General features: G+C 35.1%; 1 protein-coding gene across 1 annotated transcript in view; it reads right to left on the bottom strand.

Moving 5' to 3' along the window:
* The window catches only part of ETNPPL (ethanolamine-phosphate phospho-lyase), a 276,355-nt gene that overhangs the window by 81,282 nt on the left and 174,954 nt on the right, over nucleotides 1-20,119 (bottom strand). Inside the window, exons 7-9 of the mRNA XM_044061317.1 lie at nucleotides 6,242-6,324; nucleotides 4,502-4,727; nucleotides 1-114 (exon numbers count right to left, since the gene is read on the bottom strand). The exon at nucleotides 1-114 is cut by the window's left edge and continues 41 nt beyond it. Of these exons, the coding sequence (XP_043917252.1) occupies nucleotides 1-114; nucleotides 4,502-4,727; nucleotides 6,242-6,324 (423 nt within the window). The remainder of the gene's footprint in view (nucleotides 115-4,501; nucleotides 4,728-6,241; nucleotides 6,325-20,119) is intronic.

The following is a 20,119-nucleotide window of genomic DNA, read 5'->3' on the forward strand; positions in this document are numbered from 1 at the left end:
TAGTAATTTGACCAAGTAGTTTCCCACTTTGATAGCATTTTCTTGGAGACCTTCTTTCTCAATGACATCCAGTACTGCCAGTCCAATAGCACAAGACACTGGATTTCCACCAAACTGTAAGCAGAACATAACAAAACAAAATAATAAATGGCACTACTCAGATACTAGTTATACAACAGCAGGTCATCAAAGAAGAAAATTAATAAAATAGCCTGCACCCTCCTGATTTTGATTTGGGCACTTTAACATACTTCTTAACTACGCATCAGTAAAGGGAGTGTTCCTCCTTTTAAGTTATAATAAAACGTCCATGTTCCATGCTGATCAACACTGAAAGGGTCTGCTACACATTGAGAATTTTTAACTAATGTCCATCATAAACAATACTGAATCCTATTAATATCATCCAAATAACTTTTTATAAGTTTAAAGTGTTAGATGTGGTATTGCATACATGCAGTTTATTCTCTCTGAAATAGCATGAAAGTGTATACAGCATAACTTCATTTTAGCTTCCATTTTACAGTATATAGTACTGATGGGGAAAAAGCACTGGTGAAGAAAGGCAGTTCCAAGTGAGTTCATTCTCTTATGGTCAATTAGAAAGCAGAATGGGCTGAATTGTTAAGAAGGCCTAGAAAGACAGGTCATGTGGAAGTGAAGTGTTTGATAAGAACATCTGTTTAGGGAGAATATGTTTAGTTATAACTCCCTGTTTCTAGTCTAAGGTTAGGGAAATTATATTTTTATTATCATTTGTTCTGATCATTGATTTATACATAAAATAAGCTCACAGCATGGTTAAATATGCTACTTTATGCATTACGCAGTGATTTGACTTAAAATATCAAATTAAATATTTTCTAAACTGCTGGATTTGAACCACAAACTGTCAGTATAATAAAGTCAGAAGACACCTCTGTTGGTCGGTAGTATTTATTTTTAAAACAAACAGTATAGCAAGAATATTATCAAGTAGTTTTTATAGTTGTAATGTAGATACTTGCATTAAAGTAACATAGATCTGCAAATTGATTGCACTGAACTGAATTCGTCATTAGATTTCCTCATTCAGCTATTATACTCCTATACAGGTTCCTAATATTTTGAGCCTAAGTTTTCAATGGGTCGCACATTATGAACCAAATCACTGTCACTCTGCAATATAGTGTTACCACAGATAAAACGTTACTTTTTTTGACTAAACTGTGAAATGGCATGCCACACATCAAGGCACAGTCCCCAAGATGACTACTTTGATAGTCCTGTCCAGATTGCAGCTACTTGCCAAAGCTGTATGTTTGCATTTTATTTGTTAAATATTGGCCTGGAGCTTTATTAAAGATTATAGTATTTACACCAAATCAGCAAAATGTCTTCTATGGGACTTTACCATATAAACATTTCTCTAATTATCCTATCTTGACTATACTGTCTCGTGATGTTGTTCTTGAGTATTTTTCCATTAAAAGGCCACATGTGTCTCTATATCTTTTGCTTTGATTGACTCCTCCAAACTGCCCCAGTAATGTGGAGTAGCATGTTATACCATAACATATCTGCCCTTTTCCTAGCCTTGTTTTGTATGCACTGTTTACATTTTCAGTACTTGATCTTTATTATAATCTATGTTCTCTAGTCTCCATACTATCTTGATAAACCCCTGCTGTGTGTTCTCAACACGTTTAATATCTCAGATCCAAGATGACCTTCAAAGGATAACACAATAATCAAGATAATAACTCAACAGCATCATCTACAGTGGAAAGATGATATCTGTACCCCTAAACTCCACATACGTGGCTCTTGGTAAGGCACCCCAGAAAGCAACTGGCTTTCTCTACTGCTTTTTCATACTGTTCAGTATTACATTTTCTGGAAACAGCTTCATAGGCAATTAGACTTCCAGAAAGTAAGGAATACAATTCATGGCAACAATGTTAATGCTCAGTACTCAGTACCTCATCTCATTCACTGTTTAACTAAAAAAGCATTTCAAGGTGTTACTTTAGTACACAAGCTTTTTGCTTCACTTAGTCTAATGAAACATCTTATTAGAGTATGCCAGAGTCTATTACGTATGTTCTGTCAAAGCTTCACTTACCACAATCAAGTAACTGAAATTATGCTTTAAATGAAAAAATAAAGTAATTAAAGTGGCACTGACTCTGAACACCTTTAAATGTAAAAACAATCAGGGATCAGTCTCTTGAATCTGCCATGAGTTGCGGAAAGAGGTACTTTAACCTTAATGGGATAAGCGAAGACTTTGAGGTACCATTTACCTATACAGATGGGATAAGGGGGGACTTTGAGGTACCATTACATATACAGATGGGATAAGCAGGGACCTTGAGGTACCATTACATATACAGATGGGATAAGCAGGGACCTTGAGGTACCATTACATATACAGATGGGATAAGTTGGGACTTTGAGGTACCATTACATATACAGATGGGATAAGTTGGGACTTTGAGGTACCATTACATATACAGATGGAATAAGCAGGAACTTTGAGGTACCATTACATATACAGATGGGATAAGTTGGGACTTTGAGGTACCATTACATATACAGATGGGATAAGTTGGGACTTTGAGGTACCATTACATATACAGATGGGATAAGTTGGGACTTTGAGGTACCATTACATATACAGATGGGATAAGTTGGGACTTTGAGGTACCATTACATATACAGATGAGATAAGCAGGGACCTTGAGGTACCATTACATATACAGATGGGATAAGCAGGAACTTTGAGGTACCATTACATATACAGATGGGATAAGAAGGGACCTTGAGGTACCATTACATATACAGATGGGATAAGTTGGGACTTTGAGGTACCATTACATATACAGATGGGATAAGAAGGGACCTTGAGGTACCATTACATATACAGATGGGATAAGCAGGGACGTTTAGGTACCATTACATATACAGATGGGATAAGTCGGGACTTTGAGGTACCATTACATATACAGATGGGATAAGAAGGGACCTTGAGGTACCATTACATATACAGATGGGATAAGCAGGGACCTTGAGGTACCATTACATATACAGATGGGATAAGCAGAGACTTTGAGGTACCATTACATATACAGATGGGATAAGCAGGGACCTTGAGGTACCATTACATATACAGATGGGATAAGCAGGGACCTTGAGGTACCATTACATATACAGATGGGATAAGCAGGAACTTTGAGGTACCATTACATATACAGATGGGATAAGTTGGGACTTTGAGGTACCATTACATATACAGATGGGATAAGCAGGAACTTTGAGGTACCATTACATATACAGATGGGATAAGTTGGGACTTTGAGGTACCATTACATATACAGATGGGATAAGTTGGGACTTTGAGGTACCATTACATATACAGATGGGATAAGTTGGGACTTTGAGGTACCATGACATATACAGATGGAATAAGCAGGAACTTTGAGGTACCATTACATATACAGATGGGCTAAGCAGGGGCTTTGAGGTACCATTCTACTCACTGCCATTCAATAAAATGAGTTTGAAACAAGGGATTCTTACTAGTGTTAACCTGGCTTTAGTAAATCAGTTTTGTTAACTTTACATTTGTTTTCTTCTACTTATATGGAGCACTATTAGTACTCACAGGTAAAAAAACAAATGACAGCCTTCATTAAATTTGGGCTAAGTAATGATTACACTCTTTATATATTTAATGACAGTCTGCTTATAGTTTACAGAACTTTAATTTAAATAGTCATCCTATGTTTCTGATGTATATTTAGAAAATACTTAAAGGTATGTGTTAGCAAAAATGACTATTACAATAAAATTACATACATGAATCAATTATTAATGCATTTAAAAGTAAGAAACAGCTATGTCAATGCATGTATGTGTGTGTGTGTGTGTGTGTGTGTGTGTGTGTGTGTGTGTGTGTGTGTGTGTGTGTGTATGTGTGTGTGTGTGTGTGTGTGTATAGATATATATATATATATATGTATATATATATATATATATATATATATATATATATCTATATATATATATATATATATATATATATATATATATGTATATATATATATATATATATATATATATATATATACATACTTATATATATATATATATATATATATATACGCACACACAAACATAAATATATATATGTGTGTGTGTGTGTGTGTGTGTGTGTGTGTGTGTGTGTGTGTGTGTGTGTGTGTGCAGAGAGAGAGAGAGGGAATGCATAAACATATATAAATATTATTTTGTGTGTGTGTGTGTGTGTGTGTGTGTGTGTGTGTGTGTGTGTGTGTGTGTGTGTGTATGTGTATACATATATATGCTTCTGAACTTCATTCTGAAATAAAAGGACTGTAAACATAAACAAATCATTTTAATTTATTAAATAAACTGTAAAATTATAGATGGCCTGGAAATGTTAACTTTTATTGTCAACATCACAAAATGAGTTTAATTAAAAAATTTCTGAACTTACAGTGTTGAAATATTCCATTCCAGTAGCTCCAAATGCTTCTGCTATTTCTCTGGTAGTAACTACACAGGACATTGGATGACCATTTCCAATTGGCTTCCCCATGGTGACGATGTCTGGAACAAAATCATCTCCTTGCAGTTGAAAGGCCCAAAAATGCTTTCCAACACGACCAAAGCCAACCTGTACCTCATCTGCTATAAAAACACCTCCTGCATTGTGCACATACCTGAAAACAAGAAGCAAAGTCCTATACCAGCAAGAGCCCTACAACATTTCTCAGTAAAACATACCTATACAGTAGAAAACCAGATCATGGCTGTAATGATTAGCAAAAACCTAAAAGCATGCAGCAAGGCAAAACACATCACTATCCCCTAATGAACACATTTTACAAGCTAGTAATGTGCTGAAAGGGTAAATATTATAAAAGGTTAGCATGTAGCCAACCCAGACCTAACCTATACTGCAATATCCTTGAAAATTAACTCAAGTAACTTTCACATCAGTAATGCTGCAAATTGTAAATATTTCAGCCATCTTCCTCCTCCTTCTCTGACTCAGGCAGTGAGATTTCAACTTTCCCTTCCATCACTATTTCAGCTATTTCCAAATTCCTTGCCACTTTCCTTCTTCTGGCTACAACTGCTGATGAGCCCCTACTATTTGGCGACCCTAAACATGACAAAGTAGTTGATTTTGTCAGGCAAGAAATGATCACTGCCCAACCTTTTTAAACAGTACTGGATGTGGTAAGATTAAAAATCTAATGATCTGCATAGCTGTTTCATCTTTGCAAATGGAATGTATACATCAATGTATTCAAAAATAAGTTTAAATATTCAAATACTTTCTCCTTTAATCGATTATGTTGATGGTGAGGCAGGAAGTGGGTAGCCATGCTTAATCTCCTAATAAAGATATCATGCAGGGTACAACTAAGTTTTTAATGCTGCAATTTGAGCCCCTGATGTCCTTAATTGTTGTGGACGACCCTTATTCTGAAAATCTTGATGGAACACTGGCCCTAGAAGTTTAAAACCAAATTTACTGCCATCCAGAGTCTCTTATTGAACATTTCATATTCTTCAAACTTCCAAGTTATGCAGGTCTTTAAATCACTTTCATCTGTCTCTTAGCTAACAAATTTCCTTGAGTGTCTCTGCCACTTAAGAGACATCTCAAACAGTGGCCAAACACTAATGGTGAGTTGTCTGAAGAATAAGCATTCACTGCCTCCTCAGTCCATGGTTACAGTCTACAAGAAGATGACATCATTGTAATTTGGGTAGGATGGGGTAATTGTTGAGGTCATTACCTCACCAGGTACAAGGTACAGGGTTTGATTCTGCCCTCTTCTAATTGGCTAGGCTTGTAATAGTCTACAGTCTAATAGCCTAGAATGGAAAGAAGATGCTTCAAACTATTGCTTTTCCTCATACCTGATCATTAAATTTCTAAATATCATCCTAACACCGGCATTTCCACACAAAATTTGTCAGCTTTGTCTAATTTTCCACTGTTAGACCATATTTTGATTAACACAGCATGCCTGTATTAACAACTGTTGCAATTAATAAACACTAGAATCAGTTTGCATACATTAGTCTAGTGCTGGACATAAATCATCTGAATTAATAGATATTAATATAAGATAATTATTGGGTAGAACTGTAGTATGCAGACTGAAAAGAGTTATAAATATTTGTTTATGTTCTAACCATGTACAGATAAAGTACATACTCAGAGACTTTCTGGAAGTAGCCTGCCGGGGGAATTACTTGGCCTCCACAACTCTGCATCGATTCCGCAATAAATGCAGCAATCTGTATGAAAGAAGATGAAAGAAGAGCATATTCCCACATCTGCAGCTGCTGATGTGCTCACATGTTAAGCACACAAAGAGTTTAGGACCATAATGTGTGAACCTTGCACAAGAAACTTGATAAAAATCCAAATACATCTTACGTGCTGTTTTCACCTTGCATTATTCTTACCAGAAATTTAGGCAAATGAAAAGTACTATTCTCATACTGTCACACAGCAGTTTGTTTGAAAAGAAATAGAAAAGGACATATTCTTATATGTACTTTTAATACAACATTAAAAAAACAATAAAATTCAATGTATATGTTGTTTGCAACAAGCAAGACATAACATATAATTTACAGTTCAGGAGAGTCAGGTCTGAATTCTAATAGCTTTGATTCATACATGCTGTCTGACCTCATTCCAGCATATAATACCTTAACAAAACTGTCTAATGATTTATTGTGGTCTTATTTTTTATATCTCAAAAACCTGGCATTTTAACAGAGCTGTGTACATTTTTTATATCCACTGTGTGTATACATATACACACAGTGGATATAAAAAAATGTACACACCCCTGTTAAAATGCCAGGTTTTTGAGATATAAAAAAATTAGACCACAATAAATCATTTCAAAACTTTTCCCACCTTTAATGTGACCTATGGCCTGTACAATTCAACTGAAAAACAAACAACTCTGTTAGGGGAAAAAAATAAAAAACATACAATAAGCTGGTTGCATAAGTGTCCACACCCTTAAACTAATACTTTGTTGAAGCACCTTTTGATTTAATTACAGCATCCAGTCTTCTTGGGTACACACCTGCCATCAGTTAAAGAGACTCTGATTAACCCCAAATAAAGTTCAGCTGTCCTAGTAGAATTTTCCTGACATTTACTCAGTCGCCTGCTATAGCAAAAGCCATGGTTCACAGACCGCTTACAAAGCATAAACGGGATCTCATTGTTGAAAGGTATCAGTCAGGAGAAGGTTACAAAACAATTTCCACAGCATTGGATATACCATGTTACACAGTGAAGACAATCATCAAAAAGTGTAGAAAATAAGGGACAACAGTGACGTTGCAAAGAGCTGGATGTCCCTCCAAAATTGAAGAAAAGACAAGACAAAAACAGGTCAGGGAGGCTGCCAAGAGACCTACAGCAACACTGAAGGAGCTGCAGGAATTTCTGGCAAGTACTGCTTGTGTACTACATGTGACAACAATCTCTCATATTCTCCATATGTCTGGACTATGGGATAGGGTTGCAAGATGGAAGCCTTTTCTTACTCAGAAAAACATCCAGGTCTGGCTAAAATTTGCAAAACAATACATCAAGTCTCCCAAAAGCATGTGGGAAAATGTGTTATGGTCTGATGAGACCAAGGCTGAACTTTTTGGATACAATTCCAAAAGGTACATTTGGCGCAAAAACAACACTTTGCATTACCCAAAGAATACCATCCCCAATGTGAAGCATGGTGGTGGCAGTATCATGCTTTGGGGTTGCTTTTCTTCATCTAGAAATGGGGCTTAAGTCAAGGTACTGGGAATTATGAACAGTTCCAAATACCAATCACTTTTGGCCCAAAACCTTCAGGCATCTGCTAGAAAGCTGAAGATGAAGAGGAATTTCACCTTTCAACACAACAATGACCCCAAGCACACATCCAAATCAACAAAAGAATGGCTTCCCCAGAAGAAAATTAAAGTTTTGGAATGGCCCAGCCAGAGCCCAGACTTACATTAAGTAGAAAATCTATGGGGTGACCTGAAGAGGGCTGTGCACAAGAGATGCTCTAGCAATCTGACAGATTTGGAGTGCTTCTGCAAGGAAGAGTAGGCAAATATTGCCAAGTCAAGATGTGCCATGCTGATAGACTCCTACTCAAGAAGACTGAATGCTGTAATTAAATCAAAAGGTGCTTCAACAAACAGGATGTGCATACTTACTCAGCCAGCTTATTGTACGTTTTTTTATTTTTTATATTTTTTCCTAACAGATTTGTTTGTTTTTCAATTGAATTGTATGGGTTATAGGTCACATTAAAGGTGGGAAAAGTTTTGAAATTATTTATTGCGGTCTCATTCTTTTATATCACAAAATCCTGGCATTTTAACAGGAGTGTGTACACTTTTTATATCCACTGTATGTGTGTGTGTTTTATATATTTATTTATATATATATATATATATATATATATAATATATATATATATATATATATACACATATATATATATATATATATATATATATATATATATATATATATATATATATATATATATATATATATATATATATATATATATATATATATATATATATATAGGTTTATGTCAGATGATAGAGTTTTTGGAAACTTGAAGTTCATATGGTGGAGACCATATGTTCAACCTTCCAAAAATTTGAACCATCTGTATGCAGAGTGCAGTACAGTGGGGATCGAGGAATTTACCCCTTTCCCCAGTGTAGTGTGATTGCAGAGTTGGTATATATAATTTGCAAGTGTGGGGGTGCTGCCACCCCACACTTGCATATGGGGGGGTGAAGGGGAGCTTGCCCCCCTGCAAAAATATAGATTTTTTTTTGTTTTGCTTCTTTCAAGTTTTTGGAAAATGGATCAAATTCTATTTATTTATTTTACATTTGTTTACCAGGAAAGTCCGACTGGACAGAAGTCCTTTTTCAGTGGCGGCCCGGGGAGATAAGCTCCAGCAGTAAGAGATACACACATTTTAAAGTTAACAAATTTACAAAAATTAACAAGATTAGACAAAATTAATATAATGAGTGAAATTAACAATATTAACACAATTTAACAAACATGAGGGAATATTCAGTATTGTACAAATTCAGCAGTAGTATATAGATGGGCAATACAGTGTTTTAGAGGATCTAGTAACATAGCATGCAATACTTGAGTATGAACTGTTAGGTAAGGAAGAAGGCAAGAAAGCGTAGAAATGAGATGAGTGAAAAAAAGTATGGTAGTACTACATGAGGGAGGTGTGGCTAGGTATGCAGAAATTAGAGTTATCCTGTAGGGTAGCAAGAACAAAGCCTCAACCATATAGTCTTGATCACATGAAGTTTGAGTTTACACATACTCAGTCATCTGATATAAACCTATAGATAGATAGATAGATACACAGATAAATAGATAGACAAATATGTGTAATTTAGTAGCATAAACATTTTCTGACAAATAATTCTCCAATTCAAACTCACCTAAACCACAACTGCTCAACAATACATTTTTGTGACTATATTTGGTCTAAACACAATTTGCTTGAAGAAAAGAATATTGACAACACACTGGTCAAGGAGAATTGCTGAGTTTGAAAACTTATGAAAAATTAATTTCAAGTGTTTGGTGGGGGGGCAAGTCCTCATGCACCCAAATGTCCCCTGAAATTATATATACCAATTCCATAGTTGCACCAATTCCAAGATGGGATACACCTCTCAAAACCAGAGAATCCTTACCAGTGCACACTTACACCTTGTACCAGCAATGATTTACAATGAAAAAAACACTGATATGTGCTGGACAAATATGTCTATAGGTTGCACTTCTTAAAGCATTCCATTGGCGGACACTATGTTTCATACAGCATATTTTCTGATAATATATGGCAATACTTCTTATCTGTTGACTAAATGTGATTAGACTAAATATTTTCACACAAATATGTTGTCGACCACTTGCATTTTAGATCAAAATATTTAGGTGAATTGTGTGTCACACAAATGAGTATTTGATCAATAGATCTCTTTCTCTCTCTCTCTTTATATATATATATATATATATATATATATATATATATATATATATATATATATACACACACACACACACACACACACACACACACACACAATCACATATACACAAATGCATATATGTGTGTGTGAGTATATATTGCCTTTAATCACGAATACAAATGTTAAATCACAGTTACTTGAAAAGATTTAGTCAAAATTACATTTGATAGAAAACTCATTTGGTAAAATCCAATTTAGTCTAAAACAAGACCAGATGCTTTATTTGTACTGCAAAATAAATACACAAATTCACAAAATATACAAGGGTAGGAAAGCAACACTGCAAGACAAGGCCACTTGCACTCCCAATGTGGATGCCTGCCCCTGGCCGAACTTTTATATACTAACTCCATGACATCATCAACTCTGAGAAGGAACAAATCACCCAATACAATGGAATCACTGCTGGCACACAGACATAACATCAGCAGTGATTTCCCACACAAAACAGTGATCACACTTCCATTAACTGGCACTGCTTATTGATTATAACCTTACATACTTGACATGGACGTCACTCGAGTTGAATGCTTGGCATCCGTGTCTTGAACACATAATAATGTGGTTACGATCGAAGACTCAATTATAACCCTCCATATTATGCAAAGATGTAACCAACTTTGGTAGAAACGGGGCAGAAGTGTGTTTAATGGGCCATTGTTGAATGTGGTAAACACATCTAGTAGTAAACTATTTATTTAACATTTGTTTACTGGGAAAGTACAACTTGGAACAAAGCCAATTTACAGTGGCAGCTCCAGATGCATGTCTTTGTAATGTGGGAGGAAACCAGAGTACCCAGAGAAATCCCACATGAATGTAGACAGGACATGCAGACTCCGCACAAAAGACATTCTAGCCGAGAATCAAACCAGAGGCATAAATACACAAATTCACAAAACATACAATATGAAAATGCTACAGCTGCACCACTGCATCATTGCAATACAATGACTGAATATGTTCAAGACGGAATTAAGAGCACTGCTACTGATATTTCATGTAATAGGTTTATCTATAATAATAACAATATTGTAAAAAATAAAGATTGGTGGTTCTCTACAGTCTTCCCACATTACAATGATCTCTACATTTTACCATATCAGCCACTACTACTTTGACCAGTTTTAACAGTAGTTGTTGTGTCTTTCGGCTCTTCTCCGTTAGGGGTCACCATAGTGGAACTCCGGTCCGCTAATAATTGGCAGTAGATTTTTACATGCCGCGTTGCCGGCCTTGGTACACCCATTCACGCATGTCTTCACACAAAATACGCTCTAGCTGAGAATCGAACAGGACAACGTCTTACTATGAGGCGACAATGCTACTGCAGCACCACCACCGCAGTATGACCAATTTTAGCAGTAAGAGTTGTAAAAATCTTTTTTTCTTTGGAGTATCAGTTAGTTAAGCCCATCCCCTCCCCAAACCCATATTAATGCTTAGTTTAAAAAAGATTTATTTGCATCTTATTTTTGTAAACACTGAGAAAAAGTATCTTAAAGAAGTTTCAGCACACTTGCTCTAACCTAGGCTTTATCTTTTTTTCAGGTATAAGCCTCAGCCATGGCAGAAGTTTTTCCTCCTTGACTCTGTCTTGTTCCTTTTCAACTTCTTTATAATGTTGAATTCTGTCTTTCATAATCTACCTGCATTTGTCTTTTATTTATACAATGCCTGTTTCTTCTTTTAGAATATTTTTAGAAATTATACTTGATCTTGAAACATTACAATATATTTTGCAACATTTATATAAGTACACACACACACACACACACACACACACACACACACACACACACACACACACACACAAATCAGCATTACACAAATATGTAAAATAGCATGTATGTATATGCATGTGTATGTGTGTGTGTGTGTGTGTGTGACAAAGGGAGATACTGCCAGCACGGTTATCTGGAATTTTATAAATAATTATATGTCATTTGTGAATGTCAACATGACTTATATAAGATACTTGTGTTACAAATGTATTATAACCGTATGTCATGTGTATATCAAACTAGGTTTGTATAGACGGGTGTTGAAATGAAAAGGTTTTTGAAAAGTGCTTAAAATGCAACCACAGTGTGACCTATTGGAATAGAACAGAAATGTACATGCATTATTGTAACTGTTTAAATGTATATATTTTAACAGTGGAAACTGGAATACAGGAGGTTAACTTCAGAAAAATAACTAAAATTAAATTACTTTGTGGCTAGGCCATAAAAAGATGGTATATTTCAGTTTCGGTGCAGCGGGAGACATAATGTATGTGCTAGGGAGTTTTCTGCATTATCTTTAAGGTGGAATAATTACTGGTTTTAAAATGTGAAAGAATGCAATTGTTTTATGACTTCCCGTATCTGCCCAAAAATCTGAGGACTGTGTATTTTCACAGGTAGATGCTAAATGCTACCAGCTGCCATAAGTGGGTATTTTGGGCCTGAAAACTAGGAGTCAGATGACAAGAAATTATGTCATCCTGCACGTTATCCCAGAAGTAATATTTGAGATATTAATTTGATAAATCTCTTACTGAGGCACATCATTCTGTATTCTGTCTTTGATCTGACAACAACTGGAAGATCCATTCACCACACCTGCCTTGCTCTGATGAAGTAAGTTCTGAACATTGGGATTTAGAGGTTCAAGGTTTTAGGATTTGGAAATTTAAAAGTAGACCTACACACACACACACACACACACACACACACACACACACACATTGACAACAATATCTCCACATACACAGTGATGCTCCAGAATAGTAGGTCTTCCAAATTCAGAATTCTCTAAGCCTTCTTTCAGCAGCATAAGCAAACATGTCTAACACATTGCTCTAAGAACAACGTAAAGCTGCTTGTACTTCCAATTCTCCCCTTCCATATATTACTCCTTCAGATATACTACAAATCCTCTTCCTGCCAAGTGTGTATGGCCCATTAGTGGCCCCACTACTTATTTATAATAATTTTCTTCTAGGAATGCCAAGCACAACCTCATCCGAATTGCATTCATTTTACAGTCTCACATTAATCAAGCATATTAAACCTGCCACTCTAGCATGCCACTACTGTAAAGCATTTTCTTAGCCTGTGCATCACAAATCCCAAACTGGCCACCAAGGGCACCCATCTCCTTTTTGCCATTATATAGTCAAAAATCAAGAAACTGCCAGTATCAGTTCCATTTCATTGTCTCCTATAATTTTTGACAGTTACAGCAAATAAGCATAGATGGCTTTCATCCATTTGCACTATGCTGCATCCTCTTAAATTTCTGCCACCGACCCCAGTACACTCCCTATTCCCAGTTTAAGACTAACATATTTCACATACCATCACCCTTCCTATAATCCTACTATAACTTCATTAATGTATTCTCTGTCTCTAAATAGGTGAATTTAATGAGTTAAATGCAAAATCCCTTAATTCTCTAGTGCATCCATTTTTGTGCCAGTTATTCATTCATCATCATAGTAATCATTATAATACCACTGAACATTTTTTTACTGTCACCCATTTTAACAGATGTACAGCCTTATTAAATAATTGCTCACGCCTCAATATTATTTCTACTCTGAATACACGACCAAAAGTACAAGATCAAATTTCAGGACTGACACTGAATTTGTACATACTTGGTTTTGAACATGTCCTGTCTAACAGAACTGAATTACTGGTTAGCAGGATTTAAATATGTGACAAACAGATTAGTAAACACTCTCAGAAGGTACTAAGATACAGTGAACAAAACAGCTCCTCCATAACCAAGGGCTGCCTTATTTATCATGCATGCAAAAGTATATCTAATATATAAAAAACATATTTTTACACCATTAATCTTCATTTTCTTCTGTAGCCCACTTACTTTGCTCAAACCAAGTTAATATATGCTCTGTAATAAATGGGATGTTATTATACTTATCAAAACTCTACAAGACTTAACAATGTTACTGAAGTAGATAAATGCATAAAAAATAATGAACAGGGCTTCCTTTTTTAATTACTATGTACTTCAGTTTCAATAAATCTAAATGGCAATACAAGCTCTTACTTCGATACATAACTCTTCAAATAATTTTGCCATTAAGACATCACCTGCCAACAATGATCATTATCTAAGCAATAGTTTACTAATAATAATAATGGGGAAAGACAAAGTGTTTTTAAATATACATGACAATTGCTCATAATAGTTCACAGTCAACGAGTTATGTGGAATATCTCACACCGTCTCCTGCAGCACTGCATAGAAAAACTTTTAACTTTTCCATTTAACTCAGCTAACTCCTCCCATTCCTCTTCCAGTTCCACCAGACTCATGACATCACCTAGATTTGCAAGTCACATTTATTCAGTTTCTATTATATTGTATTATATAGTGAGATGAATATACAGTAACTCTATCAACTTGGGCATTGCTTCCTCAGTATTAATAAAAAAAAGAATGGCATGCCTTCCACTGAAAATATCTTTAGCACTGAAAGGAAAATCAACCTAAACTTCTGTTTATGTCTTGAATATTCCCTTATAATAGTCACAAACTGTAGCCTCTGCTGGAGTGTTGCACTCAAATAATTATGATTCACATGCACTGTTCGACACATGACAAAAGATTTCTTCCCCAGCTGCCATAGCTGGCACAACAGCTGTCCTTCATAACACGTGCTTTACGATTGTAGCAATATAACCCTGGTATACCACAAGATATTTCTGAAATAATGAAAAGCAAGCTACATAATTTCTCAACTCCCAGTCATGTTTTGTAAATCCTCTTCAGAGCACCATTTTAGTTTTGATAAACTATATTGTATCCAACTCATCATCTCGTTATAAGACAGTGTCAAATTTTCTTTTTGCATTATCTTCCACTAAGCCAAGTTCTTGATCGGTTTCTCCATTCTGTTTTGCATGTCAAGCACCTCTTGTTTAATTAGCATCTATTCCCACTCATGTTTTCAGCGTACATTTAAGTTTCCTGTGATCATTTAGGCACAGACTCTGGTATCTACCATAAATACCATTACTTTCATCACATTTTCTTATCACAGTCATCAAAACAATCTTTAATTAATCACAATATATAAAGCTAACAGTGGACACATCCAAACTTGTCAGGCGCCACCCACTTCTCTACTATTAGAGCAAATTGGATTTTCCTTCTAACTGTATGTTATCCATTGCAACTGGATCTTGCTGATATACATTTTAACAACGTTCACTTTATCAGAGTTAACCTTTATAAAGTTATATACATGAGCATCACTTTATTGTGAGCTGCAATTGTAAGCTGACTCATATCCTCCAATGAATATTCACTACTTCTTCTGTGGTCTGACCTCAATCCCCTAGTTGAGACTAGCATGGATAAGGTCAATTGGACTAGACTGAGTTTCAAAATGATCTCTCAGTATTATCTTCTCATAATGCACAGACAATGATCCTCAGCATGGTCTGATTACTTATCTAGCCTAAATCTTACGTACTACTGGGACTGACCTTGAAGGGATATGAATACTATTTCCAGTCAAAATCTATAATCCAATCATGGACTCAGTTTTTCAGACATGTTTACTGAAGCTGAAATTCTGATTTCATTTTATTCTTCTGAAGTTTCTCTTTGCATTTTGTAAGCTTAACGTTTAAACGTGCATACTTTTCATGTAGTTCACAATTATCCAGTTTGCAATTATCTAGTGAAAACACATTAGCCAAAGGTGTAGGATTTATTTCACATGAAACCACTTCTTACTTTTAGCAAATGTATTCTTGTGGAACAAAAACGGGGCCTCCGTTATGGGAACTTCTTCAAAGGATAAACACTGATCCACTAACTTCAGAGCCCAATTCACAGAGAGAAATCTCTGATCGTGCCAAAAAGCAACTGGTAGCCTTTTCCCCCATCTACTGACAGATGACTTACTGTAGTTATCTCTGTGGACAGGATTTCTTGATGCATATGTGCAAGTCATCATTAATATTTTTAAATTTCACAAATGATTCAGAGACATACAGTGCATATAATCAACAAATCAGTGATGGTAGAAGGTGACTCTATCTGCTTTGAAAAAAGAAAAGTAACTAGGTATGCAGCTTGTTTTTAGCTACCATTCAGGCTTTAGGACAATCAGGCTGACTATAACAATAGTAAAGTAACAGCAACTTTTCCCTTTTCTTTCATGAATATAGTAGGCAAAACCAATCATCATCCATGTGTGATTAGTGCATGTGTGAAATCTGCTAAAGGTTTAGTCAGCTTGACCAACCCTCCACTGTGGTCTGGACAGCAAATTCTTGCAGGAAACAATGGTGGCCAGTACGCATGTAGGCTTGCAAAACAAGTGCTCTTAATATACAGTGAGTAATACAATCACATGAAGCTCCCAACTCACTGAAAGTATAGCCTTTAACGCAACTTGTTCTTGACCTGGCAGGCATCATGTTCACCTAAGTAAATATTGAAAAAAAATGAAGAAAAAAGGAAAAACTATCCATTAGTAAAGTGATGGGTAAGGGAACTACAAAGTAAGTAAATAAATAAAATGAATGAATAAACAAGAGCTGTTAGACTGAAGGTGTATCAAACTGTGCTATACACCTGAAGTCTCAAAAATGAACCAGATTGCAATAAGAAAAACAAGAAAAAGACCACAAAATACTTACCCAAATTATTACATAGCACATAATAAATCTTTACATGAATTTGTAAACAATTTACTTTTTTACAGCCAAGCAAAAAGCGACAGATGTATAAAAAGGAAAATTGTATCTCTTCTATTATAACTAATAGACAGATTGAAAATTACAATGTTACTCTAACAGCATGGGTTAATATGAATAAGTTGTATCATTGACAGCCTACCTCATGGTGCAGTACACACACACACACACACACACGTGTGTGTGTGTGTGTGTGTGTGTGTGTGTGTGTGTGTGTGTGTGTGTGTGTGTGTGTGTGTGTGTGTGTGTGTGTGTGCATTTACAAATACATGAGGCATTAAAGACAGATGACCACTGAAAGGTATTTATCCAACCAAGTCTGACAAAACTATCATCTATTTGTTTTTCTGTTTATTTGCATTTCCTAACTGGAAATGTCTAGCTGAAAAATATATTTTAGTGGTGTTCTATCTGAAACCAAATAGGGACTAACAATTTAATAAATACAATAGGAAAGTGTCAAACAATGAACACAGTAAGTAAAATTGGCAATGCATTACAAGAAATCTAAACTACAAAAGAGATACTGTTTACACAAAAGTTCTAATTCACAAAAAGAGCTCACAGTACCAATACATGATAAAACAAATCAGACAGTTCATAATTCAGTAAGTTGGCATATAAAGTTGTAAAGAAATTGAACAGTGAAGAAATATATATCAATCCATACAATTTAGCTTTTTTAAAAAATGCATAAAGCTAAAACATAGCATAAAAACAAATGCACACAAAAACAAAGGGAAAGAATAAAATAACTGAAGTTGAAGAAGCCTAAGGGATGCTTTTATATAGATATATAGTTAGTTCATAACATACCATTTGAAAATACACTTGAATTATTTATAAGCAATGTAAGGAAGACTATGAGAGGGAAATGATAAAAATAACTGCATATATGTATGGAACTACTTTAGTTAATTGAATTAACAGAATACTGAAATTTAAATAACAGAGACGAGAAGTACGAACATTTACAACAGCGAGCGTGCACAAGATGGGAACTTAGAACATTGAACTAGCTATATATTTTGAATGCAGATCATAGTGCAGTGAATCGGCAAATATACCCTTTTCCTGACTGGAGTGCGATCTTGGAGTTGTCATATATAATTTGCAGGGGGTGTGGGGGGTACAGCCCCTTTGCAAAAACGTAAAAAAAAATTACACATACCTGCAAATTATATACATCTACTCTGAGATCGCACTGCACTGTAAAAAAGGGTAGATTTCCTGATCTTCACTATACCATGACCTGCATTCAAAATATATAGCTAGTTCAAAAGTCTAAGTTCGGATCTTATGCACTGTCGCAGTTGTAACTTTTTTGTCATTCCCTTCTTGGTTATTTAAATTTCTGTGTTCTGCTAATTCAATCAAATAAAGTAGATCCATGTATATATATATATATATATATATATATATATATATATATATATATATATAGGTTTAATATCACATGTTCGACATGACACTGTTCGAATGTACAGATGTTTGAACCAAATGTTCAGAAATCTGTACACCAAACAGTGTAAATGTCGAACCGAGCATTTCAGTGCAGTCGAATTTCGACCACACTGAAATGCTCCAACCCACCCAACATACTACAACTGTTTTTTACAGGGGGGGCGTGCCCCCCACCCCCTACTTATATATACAAAGTCAGAGATCACACTACAGTGAGGGTAAGGGTACATTTCCCCATCCCCACTATAGTGCAATTTACACCGCAATGTTGGAGCTGACAAGAGCGACCATTCGCTCTTGTCAGCTTCAGCATTCCAGTGATCGCCCTAATGGTTCCGCTATCTGGTTTTCGCACATAGTTCATTCGTCCAAAAGACGAACGAACATGTGATAGTAAACTATATATATATATATATATATATATATATATATATATATACACACACACACACACACACACACACACACACACATATGAATATATATTTAACTTCATTGAATGGCACTATTGTTGACCTGCATAATGTCGACACCAAACGATTGTCATATTGCATGTTGACTTGTTGCTACATATGTGTCAAAAATGAATCTTGGCATATGCAAAAACTTTTAAACAAAAAAAACAAAAGAAAACATTGTTTTTGCAGAGGGGCAAGTCCCATATCCATTATTAGTTACATATACTAACTACAAGATCCCACAATTCTTGGAGAAAGGACAGATTTGTCAACCTCGAAAATCATCCAATCTGCTACATTTGTCGACAGGTGTCGACTATCTGTTTAGTCAATCAAATTGTGTCGACTAAACAAATGTAGACCAAAGCCCCATACAACAAAAGTAGCGGAACACACACAAACATATACAGATACATGACTAAAGTCCAACAAGCAATACAAATGCCAAGAAAAACACACTAAAAAACATTGATTCTTGGAGGCACTGCTCAGGACCAAAGAGCCAGCTAAATAAACCACAACACCATGTTTAGTGCTTTTGTTCCATTTTATTCTGGAACTTCTCCAGAAAATTTTCTATTCAAAAATTGCTCAGTATATATACACCTATTGCTCAATGTTTCAACCAATAGTACATAATCAATTAACTGTGGAGGCGCAACAATTAATTAAAACTGCCAGTGATTCTACTCACTTATACTTCTGAATGGCTGTCTTCCAGCTTTCAAAAACCTCCCTAATAACAGTACTATTGTATATGTTAACCAAATACTTTTTGCTTATATTATGCACAATAAAAATGAATGTATGATTTGTAGTATTAATAAATAATATAATAAATAACCATAAAACTTGGCATATCAGTGGAACACATTAATAACTTCAACAAAAAATATATTTTAAAATTAAATACATCTGCAACAGACAAAATACATTTAATAATTTCTAAAGATGATTTTCATAAAATCCTATACTTCAACAAACTTTTAATATTAATGTGTTCATTAAGACCTGGTTTATGATCAGCTCTTAATAAAATCTGCCATCCTAGCTCACGAGTCTCCAATAACTTATTACACCCACTAATAAAAGGAAATTAATTTATTTGTTCCAACACAGAAAAATGAAATTTTCTAAAGCCCTCACATACTAAACTGTGTTTGCTTAATGCGTAATTAACATATTGTGGTCTTTAATTGCCTACAAATTTTCTCTTACTCTGGTTTTAAGAGACCTTGTGCTTTTACTTATATAAAAGCACTGATAAGTGCTGCAAAGCCTTGCGTAAAATACATTTTTGCTAAGACAGTTGTGGCCATTAATCAT

Source organism: Protopterus annectens, chromosome 2.part0 (genome assembly GCF_019279795.1).
Source record: "Protopterus annectens isolate FY-2018-M chromosome 2.part0, PAN1.0, whole genome shotgun sequence".
In the NCBI taxonomy this organism is placed as follows: Eukaryota; Metazoa; Chordata; order Ceratodontiformes; family Protopteridae; genus Protopterus; species Protopterus annectens.